General features: G+C 41.8%; 1 protein-coding gene across 4 annotated transcripts in view; it reads left to right on the top strand.

Annotated features, from left to right (window-relative positions):
* The first annotated feature begins 3,592 nt into the window (after positions 1 to 3,592).
* Positions 3,593 to 19,302, top strand: part of CCND3 (cyclin D3) — a 91,430-nt gene continuing 75,720 nt past the window's right edge. The window contains exons 1-2 of one of the 4 annotated variants that reach the window (XM_063141803.1): positions 3,618 to 3,682; positions 5,054 to 5,178. Coding sequence is in view for 1 of the 4 variants with exons in the window: in XM_063141794.1 (XP_062997864.1) it covers positions 3,656 to 3,682 (27 nt within the window). In the remaining 3 variants the exon portion in view is untranslated. Of the gene's footprint in view, positions 3,683 to 5,053; positions 5,179 to 19,302 lie in introns of all 4 variants that reach the window. The other 3 variants (XM_063141819.1, XM_063141794.1, XM_063141810.1) reach the window with 3 other exon arrangements.

Here is a 19,302-nt window from a genome sequence, read left to right as displayed (position 1 = left end):
CAATAAAAAGGCTTTTGGCACCTAAAACTTGATTGTAAACAGGGGTACCAACAAGCCAAGAAATGAAAAAGGTATGGTTTGTGACTGTTCTGTGCAAAGCTCAAAAACATATATATGAACTGAGGATAACAAAACACACAACATACAGTATCTTCTCCCCAGAAGCTAATGTCACAATAAATCTGTCAGTGTGCCTCCAGTCAAGGCTTTTCCAGCAACATTGCCCTGCCCCATGCACAAAATTTTATGTGGAGTCCGGATAACTTTGGCTTCCACTTGTAACCCTCCTGTGTTGTCCCACTACTTCCATTTTCTTTCTAATTAAGGAAGAAAAGGCAGAATAATTGCACAATGTCTTTGGATTGTTCATGCTAGGTCCCCTTTGGGTGCATCTTAAGGTAATATAAACCTTTGTTTTTGTTGCAGCCAACTAACAAGAACAACACATTTGGAAGTCCTCACTATGTTTGCAGAAACAATTATATTAAACACTGCATTCTACATAGAAATAGGTAAAATACACTGTAACTGTAGTCTAAAAAAATAAACAAATATTTTGTATATTACAACTTTGCCTTCTGTTACCTCATTCTTGCATAATACTAGAACTTGTGATTCACCAAATGAATTTGCTTGGCACTAACTTACAGATAGCTAAAAGAAAGTACTTCTTCACACAGTGCATAATTAACTTATGAATTCCCTGTCAAAAGATGTAAGGGTGGTGGAAAACCTTAGAGAGCTTTAAAAGGGGTTTAGACAAATCCATAGAGGATAAGTCTACCATTATATATTAATTTCATCATATATACTAATAGTGAAGTTAATTCTCAAAGTTCTGGTCCTTATGTAGCCAAACCAGCAGCATCCACACCCAAGAGAGCAGTACCACCAGGGAGCCCTGATGATCACAGACATACTAACTTTTTTTGTGCGGGGGGGGGGGGGGGTACTTTTCAAATAGGCTGACCATATGAAAAGGACAGGGCTCCTGTATCTTTAACTGTTGTGATGAAGAGGGAATTTCATCAGGCCCTGCCTGCATACAAATGACACCTGCTGAAATTCCCTTTTCTATACCACTGTTAAAGATACAGGATCCCTGTTCTCCTTTTCATATCATCACCTACCCTTTTCTAAGGGGGCGGGGTGACCAGTACAATGAGGAGTAAGCATGCTCAGTGGCCACAGAATGCTAAATCTCTTCAATAGTGTCTTCTAGATTGGTTTAGGATGATATCAAATGAGTATTTTATTGTGCAATAGCCCTAATTCATTCACAGAATTTTACAGGGGATCTTTCATTTGTAACTGACCATATTTTCTTCCATCTTTTTTCTTACCAAAAAAAAAAACCTGTTAAGAAGAGAAAGACAAACCATTCCCATATAGCTGCACAATATCTTTTTATTGGTAGTGCTAGTCTCAAAACACCCTTAGTCCATAAGTGATCATTTAATTGTTGTGCTCTTTCTGCACACATCAGGAGGTGTTTGTTATTAAATAAATCATGCTTCCTTTAGGTCTAAGGTTTGTCATAACAAACAGGTTATGAGGAACCCTCCACACTACACACTACTTACATGGCACAAGGACCTCCAGAAAATCCCTGTAGCCTACAATGTATGGACAAAACCAAAAGTATTTTACATTCAAAAAGCGATGTCTTTACGACTCCCTAAGGCCGGATCTACACTACTGCTTTAAAGCGCTTTATAACAGTTATAAAGCACTTTAACTGCTTTAAAGCACTATAAAACTGTTATAAAGTGCTTTAAAGCAATAGTGTAGATCCGGCCTACGAGAAACATTTGTATGTACGGGAACTCAAATGCACAGAAAAGACCAAGATTTCTGAACGGATGGAGGAGGGCTCTCCACACATACAGTTGTAAGTCCAGGCATCTTTTTGGACAGTGCAATGAACATGCCTACATTAGGGAAGCAAGCCTTCCGCCATGATGCACCCCCTTCCCCACTGCAGCCGTTAAAAATATCTGAAAGCATCTCTTATGAACTGTTGTGTAATGTGATCCAAGGCAAAACTTAACGGGGTTCCTGGGGTTCCAGTAATTCAGCAGTGACCCCCCCCCAAAAAAAGTGGCTGTTCTTGAAATTATCTTCCGTACATCTAAATGCACGAAAAGAGCCACTTATAGGATTGATCAGAAGGGCTCACAGGTGGTGACAGAAGGGGGAAAGTTGGCCCTTGCTACTAGTGCTGCGCCCTGACAAACATATTGCTGCTGACCTGATATGTTTGCTTCTGCACCAGAGTCTCATCCCCACCTCTCCTCCCAGCATCTGTATCACACAACTATGCCATCCAAAAAAGCTCACATGCTTCTGACAAAGGTGGCAGTGGCCCCTTATATACAAATCTGAGAGCAAAAACAGTCAGGACTACAGACCTCTACCACACTACCTTAGAAAAGTATTCCTGGTTGTCTCTGAACCAGTTGCCTGGGGGTTGTCCCTACGGCTGTTTACACCGCTGTAAATGCACAGCTTCAGTTGCAATGGCACAAGTTACTATTTGAATTCCTAAAGCTTAGTTGATCACCCAAAGCCATGAATAGGTTTTGCTCAAGTTTTAAATGTCTGTTTAAGTCTAGGCCATCTCTCCCCAAGTCAATAAAAGAACACTGAAATGGAAGTGTTCCCCACCTATTTGTCTCTTGTGCTGCATTGTCTCCAATACCCATTGTTGGCAAGCTGGCAATGTACCCACAACATACCACAATGCACTGACATTGGGAATAAACATAAGAACCATGCTGGATCAGACCAGGAATCCATCTAGTCCAGCATTCTGTTCACACAGTGGTCAACCAGCTGTCAATGGAAAACCCACAAGCAGAACATGAGTGAAACTGCACTGTCCCACCCAGGTTCTCCAGCAACTGGTGTACGTAGGCATCCAAGCATTTGCCTTTTAAAGCCATCCAAATTGGCAGCCATCACTACATCTGGTGGTAGCGAATTCCATAGTTTGACTATGCACTCTGTGAAGTAGTACTTTCTTTTGTCTGTCCTGAATCTCCCACCAATCATCTTCATGGGATGACCCCCATTGGGTTCTAGTATTATGAGAGAGGGAGAAAATATGCCTCCCTGCCCACATGCTCTAGAATGGGTGCAAACATTTAAAAACAAAACAAAAACTATGATATATAAACAGCCTCAGCCTCAGCCTCTTAGCTGGGTGCCTCTCACAATGGGGGAAATTGCAGTGTTTTTTGTCTTGTTTTTCCAGACTTGATGATAATCTGTATTTACTTCAGCTTTACTTTCTCTTCTAGGGTGGTGATTTTTTCATCAAAACTCTGCTGAGCATCAAAACTTGTGTGTTTGTATTACAGATTATTCAACAGGAAACCCACCTCCTACAGCCCCTCTACTCCCCCACTTCCTCTTCAAATATAACACATGTGGCAGATAACAGGAATTGTTCCAACCAATAACAAAGCTGAAAGGCAGCAATGTAAACAACTGCCAGAACACTGAAAATTAAAGGTCTGTTTGGATTTAAATTGCAACACCCATTCCAGGCAAACTTGGCTTTCGGTCACTGATGACAGTAGAAAGTTTGAAGTATGAAAAATAAACTTAGGTAACATTGGATGGTTATTTATTTTTAAATGTCGTCGGAGAAATGACCTTCTTGATTATCAACAATGAGGTAGGAAGCTATTCAGTTTCTTTAAAAATTTATACTGTGAATAGCAAAAAAAATGAGTTAATGTCCTAAAAGATTATAAAACATGGGTTCTTGAAACAGGTGTACAGATATTTTTATACTGAGATTCCACAGGATTCAAACAGATCTAAGTAAGGGAAAGGAGCTGAAAAAACAAATATAGCTCTGAGCATTGGTTGGTCCTGGATCAACAGATCTTCTCTGAGCATGACGAAGGCCCTTTCTACACCTAAGGATTATCCCAGGAAAATGGAGGGATTGTCTCTGCCTGCTCCCGGGATCCACTGTGTGTCATTTGGGTGCACGGGGATGATCCCGGGATGATCCCAGGAAAAAAGGCAGGTGTAGAAACGGCCGAAGTCTGTATCTAACCCATAATAAATTAGGTTTGGATTTATAACAAAACATGACTTTTTATATACATTTCTCATGGACCTATCGTTCTGCCTTATTTCACATCCCCAATACCCTGGCTTGCTGCAATTCTTTTGTGTGTGTTTTGTGAAATAGTAGTCAGCCTTGATGTTGCTTCACACCTCATATTTTTTTACTTGTGAACTATATCCTGAGTTTAAAGCATATATGCATACATATATAAAAATTCAAACCATGTATATATAGAAAAGAGGACAAGGCTCCTGGAGTCTTAATATTTCTGTAGAAGAGGAAATTTTAGTATGTGTACTTTGCATGTCTATTGGTTATGGTGTTTACATCCAAAATATACAAAAAGGATAAATCACAAACTAAGACTGTGATTTATACTCATGTATTTACATATGTTTTACATATGTAATATATATAAATGCATATGTATTTATACATTTCTGAAGGCACAACGTATACGTATTTACTATTTTGTATTCTTCAATTGGTTCCTAAATAAAAATGTAACATGAAGTCTTCAGCTCCCTAACCATAACTATAACTATTGCTAGTAATATCTGACCAGGCTGGCTGGTTACAGTCAGACTAGATCAAACATTTATGTTTGTACGGTTACTAGAATTAAGTTGAAAAGTGAATGATGGCTAAAATGTTATTTCAAAGTGTGTGTTGTTGTTTTTAACCATCCAACTTTGTTTTTAAAGGGGGACTGTGTTACATTGCTTGGAGATGGATTTTGGTAGAGATTTGTTATGCTGGTGAAAAATTTTTTTTAAGGGTGGTTACAGTATCCTGTTGTGTGGCAATGTCGGAGGAACTTAAAGAACAAATAACGCAGTAACCTTTCTGCCCTGGCCCAGGCAGATAGATGTGGCTTTCATTTTCAACATGTGGCAGGACTTCTGAATCTTGAATCACTAGTTCATTTGTCCATTTGCATCCTTTCTCCCTTACTTCCCCTTATAGTTGGAATTCATGACCTTCTCATATCTGTCATGCTGCTACATTCTCCTCCATTTAGCAATGGCTTAAAAACTTACTTCTTAAGTTTGGCTGGGTCTCCTGACTTCAGGCTCTGCCTTTTGTAACTGGTAAGAGCTTCTTTATATGTTATATGCACCCCAAAAATCTGTTTTGTTTGAATTATTCCTTCCCCTTCTGTCCCTATTCTTTTGTATTTTCATTGATATACTGTATGCCATAGTCATACTTGCGTCATTCTATTTTACCATACAGGTGTTCTTTAGATTAAGGGGAAATCGCATTGCCTTACTGGGGCTTTGCTTCCTGCTTCTCTTACACAGTTGTAATGGGCTGTATTACACAGGCAGAGAGGTGCAACTACATGATCTATAATTGAAAACTTCCCCTCATCTTGGTGCTCATGGCCTTGAATGGGACAGAACCCTCTAGTAGGTGCTTTGTAATGATATATGGTAGGAAATCCCATGATATTTCAGAAGAATCAGGGTGAGGGGGGAGAATAATGGGGAGAAGGCATGGGAGATGTGCAGGAGGTTGATGTCATCATCAAAAGGACCCCGAAACTGTGCCTTATTTCACTCGTGTAAAGAGCCCCATAGTGTCTAGCATACTGAGTGCTTTATTATTATAAGTAGTACTACTAGTAGTAGACCTTCCTGCATTTCAGTTCCATCTGACCACACTGTTTCTAACTCCCTCCCACTCAACCCAACTATGTTTGTGTGTGTATACATTTGCAACTCAGGTGAACAGTTCATGCATCTGATGAAGTGGACTTTAGTCCACAAAAGCTTATGCCAGAATGAATTGTTTAGTGCCACAAGACCCTTTGTTGTCTTTGCTGCAACAGACAAACCCTATTCATCCTGTGTCAATAGCTTGAGTTGGAATCTCCTGGCCAACATGTGGTGCTGTGACTGATTAAAATGTGTGCAAAGCAAAGGTTTTGCAAAAGTGGAGCATGCCAGGCCAGTGCTATGGATCAAAAGGCTGGAACAGCAACTCAGTAAAGAAGTTGGTGAGACTGCACCATGCAACAGGAGATATTTGCAAGCTTAAGGCTTGTAAAAATCTGCCGTTTCCAACACTTTCAAATGGAATATTGAGCCTTCAGCACTTCTGAAGCAAAATTTGGGTAGACGTGGGAAAGGGAGCAGGGCAAGGACTCTGATGTGGTAGCAAAGAGTTTGCTGATTGAGCCTGGATGTAGATATGAAGAGTAAAAAAAAACAGCCTTGAGAAGCTGAGATTTGGAGCATAAGAAAGGGGTGGAAAGTGCTCAACCTTTTCCTCATCCATTTTCTCACCCCAAATCATTTCTGTACCTGTTTCCCACCTCTACAACAGAGTTCCTGATCTGATAAAACTGCTCCTTTGAAAGGAAGGCCATGACCACCATCCAATGTGATATTCTCTTGGGTAAACCCCAATGTGGTGCAGAGCGGTAAACCCCTTGTGTGGCTCAGAGTGGTAAAGCAACAGTTTCTGCAGCTGAAACTCTCCCCACGGCCTGAGTTCGATCCCAGCGGAAGCTGGTTTCAGGCAGCCGGCTCGGGTCGACTCAGCCTTCCATCCTCCCAAGGTCAGTAAAATGAGAACCCAGTTAACTGGGGGAAAGGTAACAATGGCCGGGGAAGGCAACGGCAAACCACCCCGCTATAAGGCCTGCCAAGAAAACATCAGTAATGACTCAGTGCTTGCACAAGGGGTTCCTTTCCTTTCCTTTTTCTAAACCCCAATGAAATGAATGGGAACTATGTAAAAGCAGGTTTCCTGGTGTGTCTTTTTAGTGCAGTTTATTGATGAGAACTGCCCACTGAATTGTGTCTGGTGTGAAAAACAGAAGATGAGGGAGAATAAGAGTGCAAGGTTTTGGGTATTCTTTGGGGGCAGCAGTGAGAAACAGTTCCAGCCTCAGGGGCCAGATTGAGTCCTGGAACACACACACACCCCATTGGCAAGCAGAGCCTGGACAATACCAGGGGTGAGCTCCCTTTCCCCAAAGCCTTTCATTTAGAGAAACCCGATATTATCAGAGTCCCTTTCCCTTGTCAGCAGTAGAGAACAGTTTTTCTAGTGCTGACAAGGGAAACCCTGCTCTTATCTCCTGTTTAGAGTTTAACAATGAATAGACAAATTGTAGATACTCACAAGATTCAGTGCCTAAAGTTGCAACCCTAAGCACAATTACTTGGAAGGGAATCCCACTGCAATCAATTGAACGCTTTCAAAGTTAGGTTCACGCTGAAAAACTATGAGGCTCACTAGAAGCACTAGGCTTTGTTGAAATAACTTTCTAATTTACCTGTTGCTTTAAGGAAGCTAGAACACAGAACTGTAATGTGTTAGAGGCTGTGAAACTAGAAAACAGTAATAAAACAAACAGAAGTTCCCTATGTACAGACATGCACATATATGATGTTCCTTAAATCCATTTTATTTATTTATTTATTTATTTATTTATTACATTTTTATACCGCCCAATAGCCAAAGCTCTCTGGGCGGTTCCAACATTTTATTGTTGGAAACATACAGTTACTTTCACAATTTAGTCCAGAAACTGGCAACCTTGATTTATTTTGATTTTAACCACATTCTCCATAATATCCCCTCCACAAAAAACAGAAACCTACCAGAAACCCGATGTCTGATGGTGACTCATTTCATGCACAATGTGGTACACTGTGGAGAAACATGTTTAAGATAAATTACTTGTCCTAAGTTACAACCTTGTTCTACATAGAGCAGAACAGTTCTGGAAAAATATGGTGGTTACATGATTATATCAAGAAAGCTGTAGAATGTTCTCTTGTCAACAGCATTTGACAAGAGAACCACACCAGTTGGTTAGGACTTCTCCGTAGATTTGTTGTTTTGTACAATAAATGTGCAGTTGTCCCTTAGTTGGTGATCGGCATCTTTTCTCAAATGCTTTACAGCAGACATTTTATTTATTTTTTCAGACCAGGGAAACAGCTTTAATTCCAGACTTTAACATAGGAGACATTTTTGCAGCTATTTTCTTTAAATTGGTGTGGGGTGGCACCTCATGGACTGTGCTGCACCCTGTGGACAACAGCCTGCGGGAAGTTCCAAGGGATTCACCCCTGGGCTTCCCACAGTTGCCCAGCCCTGCTTTATAGGCTAAATGCTCACATCCTGTGCTACTCCAGAACAAGCAATAGTAATCTAAACTTTAAAAAATTGCCAGATATTGACAATGCTGCCCACGCCCTCCCTACATGTAATTAAATGCTTCTTTTTAATTTTTAATTTTAAAAGATTCTGTTTAGTTCCATTTGTTATGACATCTGTTTCTGAAAATTGTTTTATTTCATGTGCCTGTTGGCATTCCATTTGGAACAGTAACTGTGGCTGCAATCTTATATGCTCGGAGTAAGCACCACTGAACTCAATGGGGCTTACTTTGAGTAGACATCTATAGGACTGCATTGTGACACATTCAAGGATAATGGATTCGTAATGCCACAGCTGTACTGAGAACTAATCAAAGGAGGAAGCTTCTAATTCAAATCATATTTGGCCCCGTTCAGACAACATGCTAAGTCATGGTTAGGCCTTCTAAACCTTTTGCAGCAAGTGGTTATTGAGCGTGTTTAAACTGTGGTTATGTAGCCACTATGATTAGGAATGGTTCACATAACACACTAAGCCATAATGTTTAGCTCAAAATATGTAACCAACGTAGCTTGGTGTGTCATCTGAACAGGGTCTTTGTTAGTCCACATTAGTTAGGGTGACCATATGAAAAGGAGGACAGGTCTCCTGTATTTTTAACAGTTGCATAGAAAAGGGAATTTCAGCAGGTGTCATTTCATCAAAACAGTTAAAGGTGCAGGAGCTATACTAGAGTGACCATTTTAAAAGAAGGCAGGGCACCTGCAGCTTTAACTATTGTGATGAAGAGGAAATTTCACCAGGTTCCCCATATATACAAATGACACCTGCAGAAATTCCCTTTTCAATACAACTGTTAAAGATACAAGAGCCCTGTCGTCCTTTTCATATGGTCACCCTATATTAGTCATGCTGACCCTGCAGTTAACATTTTAATTTGAGGGAAAAGGAAATCTCCGCAAAACAGATCTGGGGGAAAAAAGGGAGAACAGCTCAGAAAACACTGGAATGTAATCCTCCTGTCTGCGTCAAGACAGATGACTCCTAGCTCTAATCATTGTTCCTCCACTGTAAGCTACAAACAGAATTGTAATTGACCTTCCACATTATTGCAAGATATTGTGCTTTTTCTGTGTGTTCCATCTACACCAGTGCTCTTAGTGCTATTCTGTCATTTTTAGGGGGGCATGATTTTGATGTGAGTAATGACTTACCTGCTAGCTTTGCATTTTTATCACCCGTTTTTACTAAATCTTTTAAATAGTGCTAAAACAATTTTCTGGCTATAATTTCTTTTTTAAAAAATATTAAATTAATAGCAAAATACCTCTTAAATGAAAGAACGTTATAAAATGATATCCATATAAAGTAATATATGTGTATATATTTAATGATGGACAGGGGACCCTTTCCAGTTACCATCACTTTAACAAGGGCAGTAACAGGAAAATATATTTAAGTAATGTCAAAAATATGCATTATAGTGAGTGTTATATGACTATACCCTTATAATGCCTTAATACTTTTTGTTTGTTAAAATAGCATTATAGGGCTATAACAATAAAATATGCTTCCTGATGAGGTTTTTATAGCATCATTACCATATCTCAATAATGGAATTTTACAGAGGGACCAGACGTCATTGTCTTCCACTCGTAACCCTCCCATGTTTTTCCAATGCTTCTTCCTTCATTTTTCCTTACTGCAGGAAATCTAATAAGGTATTTTTAAAAAAAATTGGAATTGCTGCACAATACTGTGTGATTGTGAGTGCAAGGAGTCCTCTGTCTAGAAACATCCTACCACTATAATGCTGTTTTAAAAAATCATTTTAAAAAGAACCTTCTGGTCACCGGCATTAATCATCTTGAAAAAAATAGAGGTGGAGATATTTCCATATTAGTTAAATATTTTAAAAACAAAATTATAGGAGGAAAATGCTTTTACCCCTACTTAGATTATTAAAACAAAACAGAATAAAACAAGGAGTGATAAAATGGTGCCCACCTCAAAGGTTACACTGAACATGTGCTGAGCTATGAAATGGTCAACGGCCTGATAAGTCATTGCCCAAATCAAAACCATGCCTCTTTAACAAAATCAGAAGGTTTTTAAGGTTAAGGACATCTACATTTGTGGAGATAGTAGCACTTGTCTGTCCTTCTTAGAAAAGAAGGACAGACTTCTTAGTGTAGACTTTCTACACTAAGAAAGAAAAGACAAAAGCAGAGTCCCCCAACCTGGTTTCCCATGGATCTTTTGGGATTTCAGCTCCCAGCAGCCCCAACTAGTATGGCGCTGGTTTAGTATGATCGGCATACTTGCTAGTCCAAAACATCTGGAGGGCACCAAGTTGGGGATGGCTGATGGGGGCTTACAAATAGATGACATCATGTGGACTCCCTCCCTACCCGGTAAAATGGAAGTGGAGAAGCCATAGTAATTCCACAATAAATGCCTTCTCTGGATACCCCCTAAAAAGTGAGTGACTGAGGGATGGCAATTCCAGACTAAACAACTGCTTTTTTCTCTCCTATACACACAGGTGCCTTTCTTTTCCACTGTTTAAATATTTCTTTGCCACCAGGGGGCAGACTTTGACCAGGCAGTAAAGTGTTTCTCGGTTCACATTTTGACTTAATCAAATATATATCAAGTTGGCTTTGAATTCCCCACGGAGGAAACTGTATTCACCCATTTGCAACTGAAAAAAATGTTTACAAATGTAGATATTACTTAACAAGGGGAAGCTAGACTGCATGCACAGACACCGCAAATGCTATGTCAGTTGCAATATTGACTGACACTGGCCAGTACCAAACACATGACAAAAGTGTGTGTCCCTGGCCAGATCTATACCAAGCAGGATATAGCACTATAAAAGCACCATGAAAGCGGTATAAAAGAGGCAGGAGCCACACCAGCAGGATATAGCAGTATGAAAGCGGTATATGGTACGTGTCAATGGGCCCCAACAGTTGTCAGTGCACTTCAATACCGCTATAAGCAGTAGTGTGGCTCCTGCCTCTTATATACTGCTCTCATACCGCTTTCATAGCGCTATATTCCACTTGGTGTAGATCTGGCCACTATCCGGAGAGCAAATCCACTGGGTAGCAGAACAAAACAGGGTGGCCTCTGAACATAGTACGGAAAGGCTACAAGAGTGTGAGCATTTTACCCATAAACATTTTAATCCCATAGCGCTTCCTGGGTCAGACTTGGTTCTTTGTTCTCGGCAATCAGACTGCCTTTGGTTCACTGCTGTTCACATCATTTCTACATTTCTGCCTTTTGGCCCCTGACTCCGCTGTGCTCCTGTAGGCAATCTTTCCCCCCACCATACCCTAGTGGACATATTGAATTCTCAGCATAAATCTAGATACCCAACGTACAGCTTCCTTGAAGCAGACACATCCTTGGGGAGCTTCCAGCGGAGGGCTCTTAGCGCTAACAGTCCAAAGGCATTGTGCCACAATTTCATCCTGTTTTCCTGAACAGATTTTCTGCAGGAAGGAAAAAGATAGAAGAAGCCATGGGAAAATGTAGGATGGTTACGAGTGGAAGACAATGATGTCTACACAGACACACGCGCCCCATAAAATTCTATTAATGAAATATGGCAATGGTGCTATGAAAACCTCATAAAATTTTGTGAGTGAGACACACTGTTAGCACCAAAAAAGCTTCATCTAGAAGCACCCTTCGGGTGTTTTCCTGATTCCTTGACTCAGCACCTCTATTATCTTGACAGATGGTTCTTCCAGATGAAGTTTTTACGATGCAATCCTATGCCTGTTTAGACAGAAAAAAGTCCTACAACTCCCAGCATCCCCCCACCAGCCAACATGGGATGCAGTGTTATTATACACCCTGCCTGAAACACAGAGTGCAGACGTTGTTGTCTTTTATTTGTAACTGCTGCTTCCATCTTTTTTCTTACTGAAAAAGCATCCATTAAGGAGGGCAAGATGAAATAGCTGCACAGTGCCTTTTGATTGGCAGTGCTAGGAACTATCTGTCTGGAAACACCCTCAGACCTTTGCTTCCATAGCCAAAGACTGACATTTGATCTCACTTACCTAGTGACTTCTGAAGTCCAAGGTATTTAATGTCCATTGTCAGGTAAGATGATCCACTGATGAGATGTGTTGGAAGTAAGAGTGCATGGTCCTATTCCTAGTACATTATAAAAACACAACTCAAGATCTGAGTCACAGCCCCATGTCTAATTCGACAAGTATGTGGACCCACAGCTTGTACAGAAATCCCCAGGTCCCAGCTGCCAAGAACTGTTACGGATCTTTGGTAATTGTACTGTGTCTGATGAATGACTCAGAAGATTTTATTGCTCTGCGTTTTCCCTGTGTCATCTTTTGCCAAAATGTTTGGGATCTGGAGGTTAAAATGTGTGGCATCATCTGCTTGCGAAGAGAAGTTTTTTGAAGAAGCAAAGGACTGATAAGATGGGGAAATTAGTGTTAATTGTGCAATATATTTGAAAGGCAAAGGGGTGACATGGAGCTTGTCTCTACACCATATATACCCCATCATGGCTGCACAGTGGTGACACAGCATTTATACAACACAGCCACCAACCCGCAGCAGCTTCCTGGTTTTTCCTGCGAAACTGTGCTATATCGAAGTGTCAATTTACCACTGGTTTTCACTTTGCCCTGATGTGACCATGGTTTTGTGTCAGTGGGCAGGTCTACACCAGCCCTATATCCCAGGGTGGTCCCTGGATCGTTCCTGTGCATCCAAATAATGCACAGGGGATCCTGGGGGCAACCCAGGATGACCAGGGACTTCCCCCGGGATATCTGGGGTGGCGGAAAACCTGAGTTTTCTGTGGTCCCAGGACCATCTCAAGGAGCATGGGCCATGTGGCCGCTGCTCCCGGGTTGTCCCATCCTCCCCACGAGTAGTTGGGCACTTAGAATGGGCACAGAGCTGAGCAGGGGCAGTCCATGCCCATTGGGGGTGGGGAGCAGGTTTGAGTTTTTAGGGCAGGGTTACTCACTTTTTCGCTGGAGCACAATTGCGTTCTTCTCCCCTATTGTTGTTGTTCTTAAATGGCAGCCGCAACGTCCTTCCGGGTTGTTGCGCAGCCATCAAGATGCCAGGGTAGGATCACAGAAGCAGGTAATTCCGTGATCCTCCCCCTCCCTCCCTCTACACTCTATGGTGTAGACATGCCTGCAGTCTCAGTGGTGGGGTCAGTTCGGAGTTAATTAAGTGGGCATAGTTAAGGGGCAGCTCCTGTAATCATCACAGCTGTGGGTGCGAACTGGTGACCTCCATGTGTCAATGGAAAATAATATTGTTCTCCATTAAATGACCTACCCTGATGTCAGGTTAAGGCTGATGCAACAAAAACAGAATCCATACAGTCTGAAAAGCCTACAATCAGCACCCACAGATGTGGCAAAGACATAGATACTTGATTTCATATGATCTGGTCCTGCGCAGTGGTGCAATCACTGTAACAACTTAAATATGATAGTGGAAACCTCATCGTCATTAAAATATTTGCATATGATACTTAACTATATATCAAAAACCCAGGAGCTGAACATGGGAGATGTAGCATTGATAAAATCTGCTTTGCTGGTAAACAAAAGGCTCTTGCTACAACCTTGGAAAGACCATTTTGCACCTGTATTTGGTCACTGGATAGAAGAAATGTTTGAGAGATCTTGAAATTGTGCACAGATACCCTAGTCCAGAGATACCGCTTCACCCAGCTTCCATGCTCTTTGCCACCCTTCTACCCTCCATTCTCCCACTCCTAGTAGTTTGTTCTTATTCCACATTGTGTATCTGTTTCTTGGATGATGAAGTAAAAATTGGATAATTAAATATTGTTTGTTTTAAAAGTATTGGAGGGTGTAGCTCGTTTTTGGGGTTAAATTTGATGTTGAAATCTGGACAGGGTAGTCACTAGAGAACAGATATTGCTTTTTTCAATTACATGTGACCTTAATGTGTGGTTGTATGTGTGTTGAGGAGTACTGTCACTGTAGATTTTTAAAACCATGGATTTGAGTGTTGTTAAGTGCACATCTGAAACCACACAAGCACTGCAGTAATTATAGCAGATGAGCCACGAAGGCACGTTAAAACATCCTTATGCAAGCAGTCACATACAGGGCTGGTTCACACAATCAAACAATCCTGTGGACTGTGGGTAGGTGGCAGGTGATCATTTTGAATATTCAAGCCACAACCATTTTGTGTCATCTGAACCCAGCGGGCTTGGGCTGTGCAAGGGTTAAAACAACTCCCACATGACCATAAAACAGGCCATGGCTTATGCAAAGGTTGCTTAGCCCTTACACAACCCACCCATGACAGGTTCAGATGACACAACAAGCCATGATCACAGCTTAAATATTCAAATTCCACCCAGAATGCACTGGCATACACTACAACTCACCATGGCTTAAATAAGTCACAGAGGTTTGTGGCACATGCCAGCACGTACTGGAGTATACCGGGGAGAATTAAACAACCCTCACATAAGCCATGGCTTGTTTTAGGGTTATGTGAAGGTTGTTTAATAAGCTACAGTGAGCTGCGGTGATCATGCAAACCGAGTCACTGAGTTAAAAATGTGCTCTCAGTAAAGACACCAGGGGTTGGCAAATACTGAAGGGGATTCTTACAGGTATCCCCTGTCCTCACAGAATAAATTAGGCATTTTTTTCCCTAAATGCAAAAGAGCAATGTATGTAGTAACTGCATACATAATAGCTGGAGTGCTGAGAGGCAGGGAGGGCCCCATCCTCTGCATCATCACAATTGAGATGATGAGTGAGAGAGCTAGCTTCATTGCAGGTTCTTCTTGCAGGTTCTTCGCAAGCTTTGCAAAAAGCAAGGTGCTGCAAGATTACAGTAATGGCAGCTTTGCTTCCGACCTGCATTGACACCTCTCTCTTCCCCAAAAGGGGCCGCTTATCTTTGCATTTTACCACATTTGGGTTTCTCACTATAATCTTCAGCAAAACTACTACAAAGTGTTCAGGAAACCACAAAGAGGGTGGTGCACATGCAGGGTGTGTGTTCTGAGTTGCGTGTGTATTTGGCGAGAGGGGGCGTCCTTCTTCCCAACTGGCACAACATGAAACTAAAGTTCTTCTTATTAATATAGTGAGTAAGTAGAGACTTTAGTTGCTTCCACACTAGTCATTTAGTCTGAAACGGACATCTTTGTTTGCTTCCAGATGACATAATTGTTGTGAACTAGCTGCATTCCGGTGCAGACTAGCAGAATGCAGTTGAGGCTTTTCAGGGCTACTGTCCCTTTAGTTAGTATCTGCTACCTTGCCCCCTTCCTTTTAATTGGTTAATTAGTTGCTTCCTGTTCACTCACCCAAGGCTACCATATTCCTAAATTTCCCTTAGGTAGTTCCTGCTGTGTGAATCTGTTTAATTAATTGTTTCTTCTTTGCAGCTAGAGCAATTGCTCATTAATTTTGTTGAATTGGGTTTTTATGAGAGCAATTTTACCATTGCAGCAATAAAAAAAAAAAAAATGAAACAATGAGCATTTTTTCTGGAAGCAAAGAGGAAACAATTAATTGCATCCTCACAGGGTGCAGGAACTGAGTAATTAACAGTGGAACCCCTTGATTCAGTGGGACTTACTCCCAGGTAAGTGTGAATAGCAGTCCAGCCTAAGTGTCAGTTCAGGAATGCTGCAGCCACTCTGAAAGAACAAGAAACAACAAATTATCTACTTTAAAAGGAAGAGGCAATGAAGAAGCTACTAATTAAAGAACATTGTAGTGAAATATGGGTCCTTTGCTGAATGGATCTTGTATTTGAGCAGACATATAGTGAGACCTTGCCTACGAGGACAGAATATATTGTTTTTTATAGGGGAAATTAAGTGCAGTGTGGAATCACTATTTTAATTCCACTTCCAGCTGACTGTGGGGGGAAATTGATGTCTCAGCAGCACTAAAAGGTCCTAATGGGGAAGCAATCCTTATGAATAAAAATGGGACGCTTCAGCAGAGCATGGGGTGATTTTCTTTGCTCGGGAATGTTAAGACTGAAACGTTCTCAATTCCCTCTGGCCCGGTTCGCAAATAATGCTAACCCCTGGTTTATTTAATCCCTGGTTGGTTGCCCTAACCAGGTTTTGACTGACAGATGATCAAACAAATTGTGGTTTGTTTTCTCAATTCCTAGGCTGTTTGTTTTCCTCCTCCTTTGCCTGCACCCTCCCTGTATCCCTAATGCCTTTGTGGAACTGAAGCACTGGCATATAAAGCAGCTATTGTTGTTTTTACCACTGTTGCCTGACACCTCTGTAGCCTGGAGAAACAACCCATGAATAATTCACCGTTCTGGGTTCACACATAAGAGTAACTTATGGTTTAAACCGCCCAAAATTTACCAACAATAACAAACCATGGTTTCTATTTCTAGCTTGTTTATGGTTAATAAACTATGATTTGTTAGTATGGCTGAGTTCATACATCACAGAATACAAATATCTGAACTAGGCCATTATATTTAGATGCCTGTTCATAGGTAATGTGGAATGGCTGGTAATTAGAACAGGACCTAGATAATGTGCTGTTTGGAAAAGCCCTCTTCTTGAGGGGACTTCCTAGGTTAAGTTAAAATAAAACAAAAACATGGTTTCACTCTTGAGGGCTTAAAGAAACAGTTACAAACCCCAGCTGATCCAAAATTCTGCTGTGTTGTCATATTGCTGTGACATGTAGGCCCCAAACCCAAGGCTTTGACCCCATAATCTAGCTCTACATAGCCTATTCCACAAACATTTTCATTTTAGAGAACCATTTTGGGAGAAATAATACATCTTACCAAACTCAAAACATATTAATGCAGATCTGATAAACCAGGTCAGACTAAAGCTAGCACAAAAGAGATTAAACTGGATGCTGTTGGCTGTGCTATGGCAACATTTATTTACTCTTAGCTGTGCAACATGTGCTGCTGGCCCATAGGGTGACCATATGGAAAGGAGGACTGGGCTCCTGTATCTTTCACAGTTCTATAGAAAAGGGAATTTCAGCAGGTGTCATTTGCATGCATGCAGCACCTGGTGAAATTCCCTCTTCAGCACAGTTGTTAAAGATACAGGAGCCCTGTCCTCCTTTTCATAATGTTGGCTCCCTTTAAAAAAGAAGACTGTGGTGTTGTTGTTTTAAAAAACTTGTGGTCTTGAAGGTAGGCTTGAGATTTAAACACAAGGCAAATAGTTTCAAATTCGAGCGGTGTGTTTTCATGTTACCAACTTTGGGACTAGAAGCTGTAAAGAGCTGACTTGTACTTATAGGAAAGGCCTGAATTGGCTGCAGCAGGAGTGGGGAAAGTCCCAATACATGAACTCCTTCTCCTTCCTGTTGTGAGATGGCACCCAGTCCAAAGGACAACTCTTCAGGCTTTGCTTGGACTTTGAAATAAGAAGGCCTAGTGGTTATCTTGGGTCTTCAATTATTTGGTCAGTGGGAATGAAGAGAGCCATGTCAACCAGGTGCCTCCTTCCCTCAACTATGACTTTCAAGCAGTCATTTCTTCAGGCTGAAGCAGTGAGAAAGATGGCAACCAGGGTCACTCCACTTTCTGAGAGACCAGCAACCTTTGGCTCTCCATGAACTGTATACACTCCATCTGATTCTTATAAGAATTTTGTGACTAAGTACAAGTACCAGAGTTTGCTTCTGCCCACTGCTTCTTCTCCAATCCCTTTTCCTTGTGTGCTGTGTTGTTTAGATTATAAACCTGAGGAAAATGACTCTGGGAAACTCCTTTGACTGAAAAGTGGGGTAAAGTCCTTCAAACCAACCAATCAGCCAACAACTACAGATGCTCTGTATAAACATGGGTAAGGGACCTAGTGGCGCGCTGTTTATCTCACCTTCCCAAAATGTCAAATGAGGTCAAAGTGTTTCAGTTTCTCAGAATGGGTTTGAGAGGGGAGGGCGAGGAAATATTCAGTATTGTTAGGTACAAAGAATGATCTGCACAAGGCATTAGGAGTGGGGGGGAGTGGTGAATAAATGCTACCCAAAGATATCTACTCCTTCCTTGGGCGGCATGGGCTGTCACTCTCAGGCACTGGCAGGCGTAGATGGATGGAGGGACACCAAAGGCAAAGATAGGGACTGCCAGCTGCATCTGTTGCAAACACACCACAGCAGCCAAACTCCCGCCCTTTTTGGAGCTATACGGTTAGCTGAGGGAGTGAAAAATAGCTGCAGATAAAGCCTCATGAAGCCCGGCTGTCAGGGCAGCAGCCACGGGCCATCCCTGGGGATCTACACCAGCTGGGAGACAATGATAGGCTTCAGTGCTTGCCGTCTGTTCACCCTCACTACTCTGGGGACAGCAACATATATCATCTCCCTTCCTTCCTCCATACCTCCTTCTTCATGTTGTCTGTTCTTCCTCTCTGGGTCTAAATTTGTCTCCTTAGACCACGTTCACTTCTTGTCCTTGCAGACTCGGTGATTCTCTCATCTCTGCTCTGTTAAATTTGACCAAGACGCCCCAGCTGAGTTGCCTGGTTTTTATTGACCCCTTGGGCAGAGAGGTATTGCTGAAAGTTCCGTACTGCTGCTCATCATGTAAAAACAGGATTTGGGCCATTAAGATTAGGGGTGGTTGGGAAACTATTTTCTGGTAACAACAGGAGAAGTGATACTGATTCAGAACATAGTCTCTCTGAGGCCTTAGCTAGACCTAAGGTTTAGCCCGGGGTCGTCCCTGCCTGCTCCCGGGATATCCTGTGTGTCATTTACATGAACATGGATGACCCCGGGACGATCCCGGGATAAACCTTAGGTCTAGCTAAGGCCTCAGTGTGGTAAACTATTCTGGAGTCATTTTATGGGTGGACAGTTTACTGCAGAGTGGGGCTAGCCCAAAACATTGTTGCTGCTTGAAGGAAAGGACAAGATGGGGCCCAACCCATTCCATGTACAGAAGCTGACTGGAGTGCTTTGAGAGGAATAGTGCCAACCATTGCACCTGGGGGCAGCAGGCTGGTTTGGGGAGGGGCAGGATAGGTTGTTCTCCACAACAGAGGAATGCTGGGGGAGACTCAGGAG

This window comes from Elgaria multicarinata, chromosome 1 (assembly GCF_023053635.1).
Source record: "Elgaria multicarinata webbii isolate HBS135686 ecotype San Diego chromosome 1, rElgMul1.1.pri, whole genome shotgun sequence".
Lineage (NCBI taxonomy): Eukaryota > Metazoa > Chordata > Lepidosauria > Squamata > Anguidae > Elgaria > Elgaria multicarinata.
The sequence above is the reverse complement of the archived record's forward strand: the minus strand, read 5'-3'. Positions and strand labels throughout refer to the sequence as shown.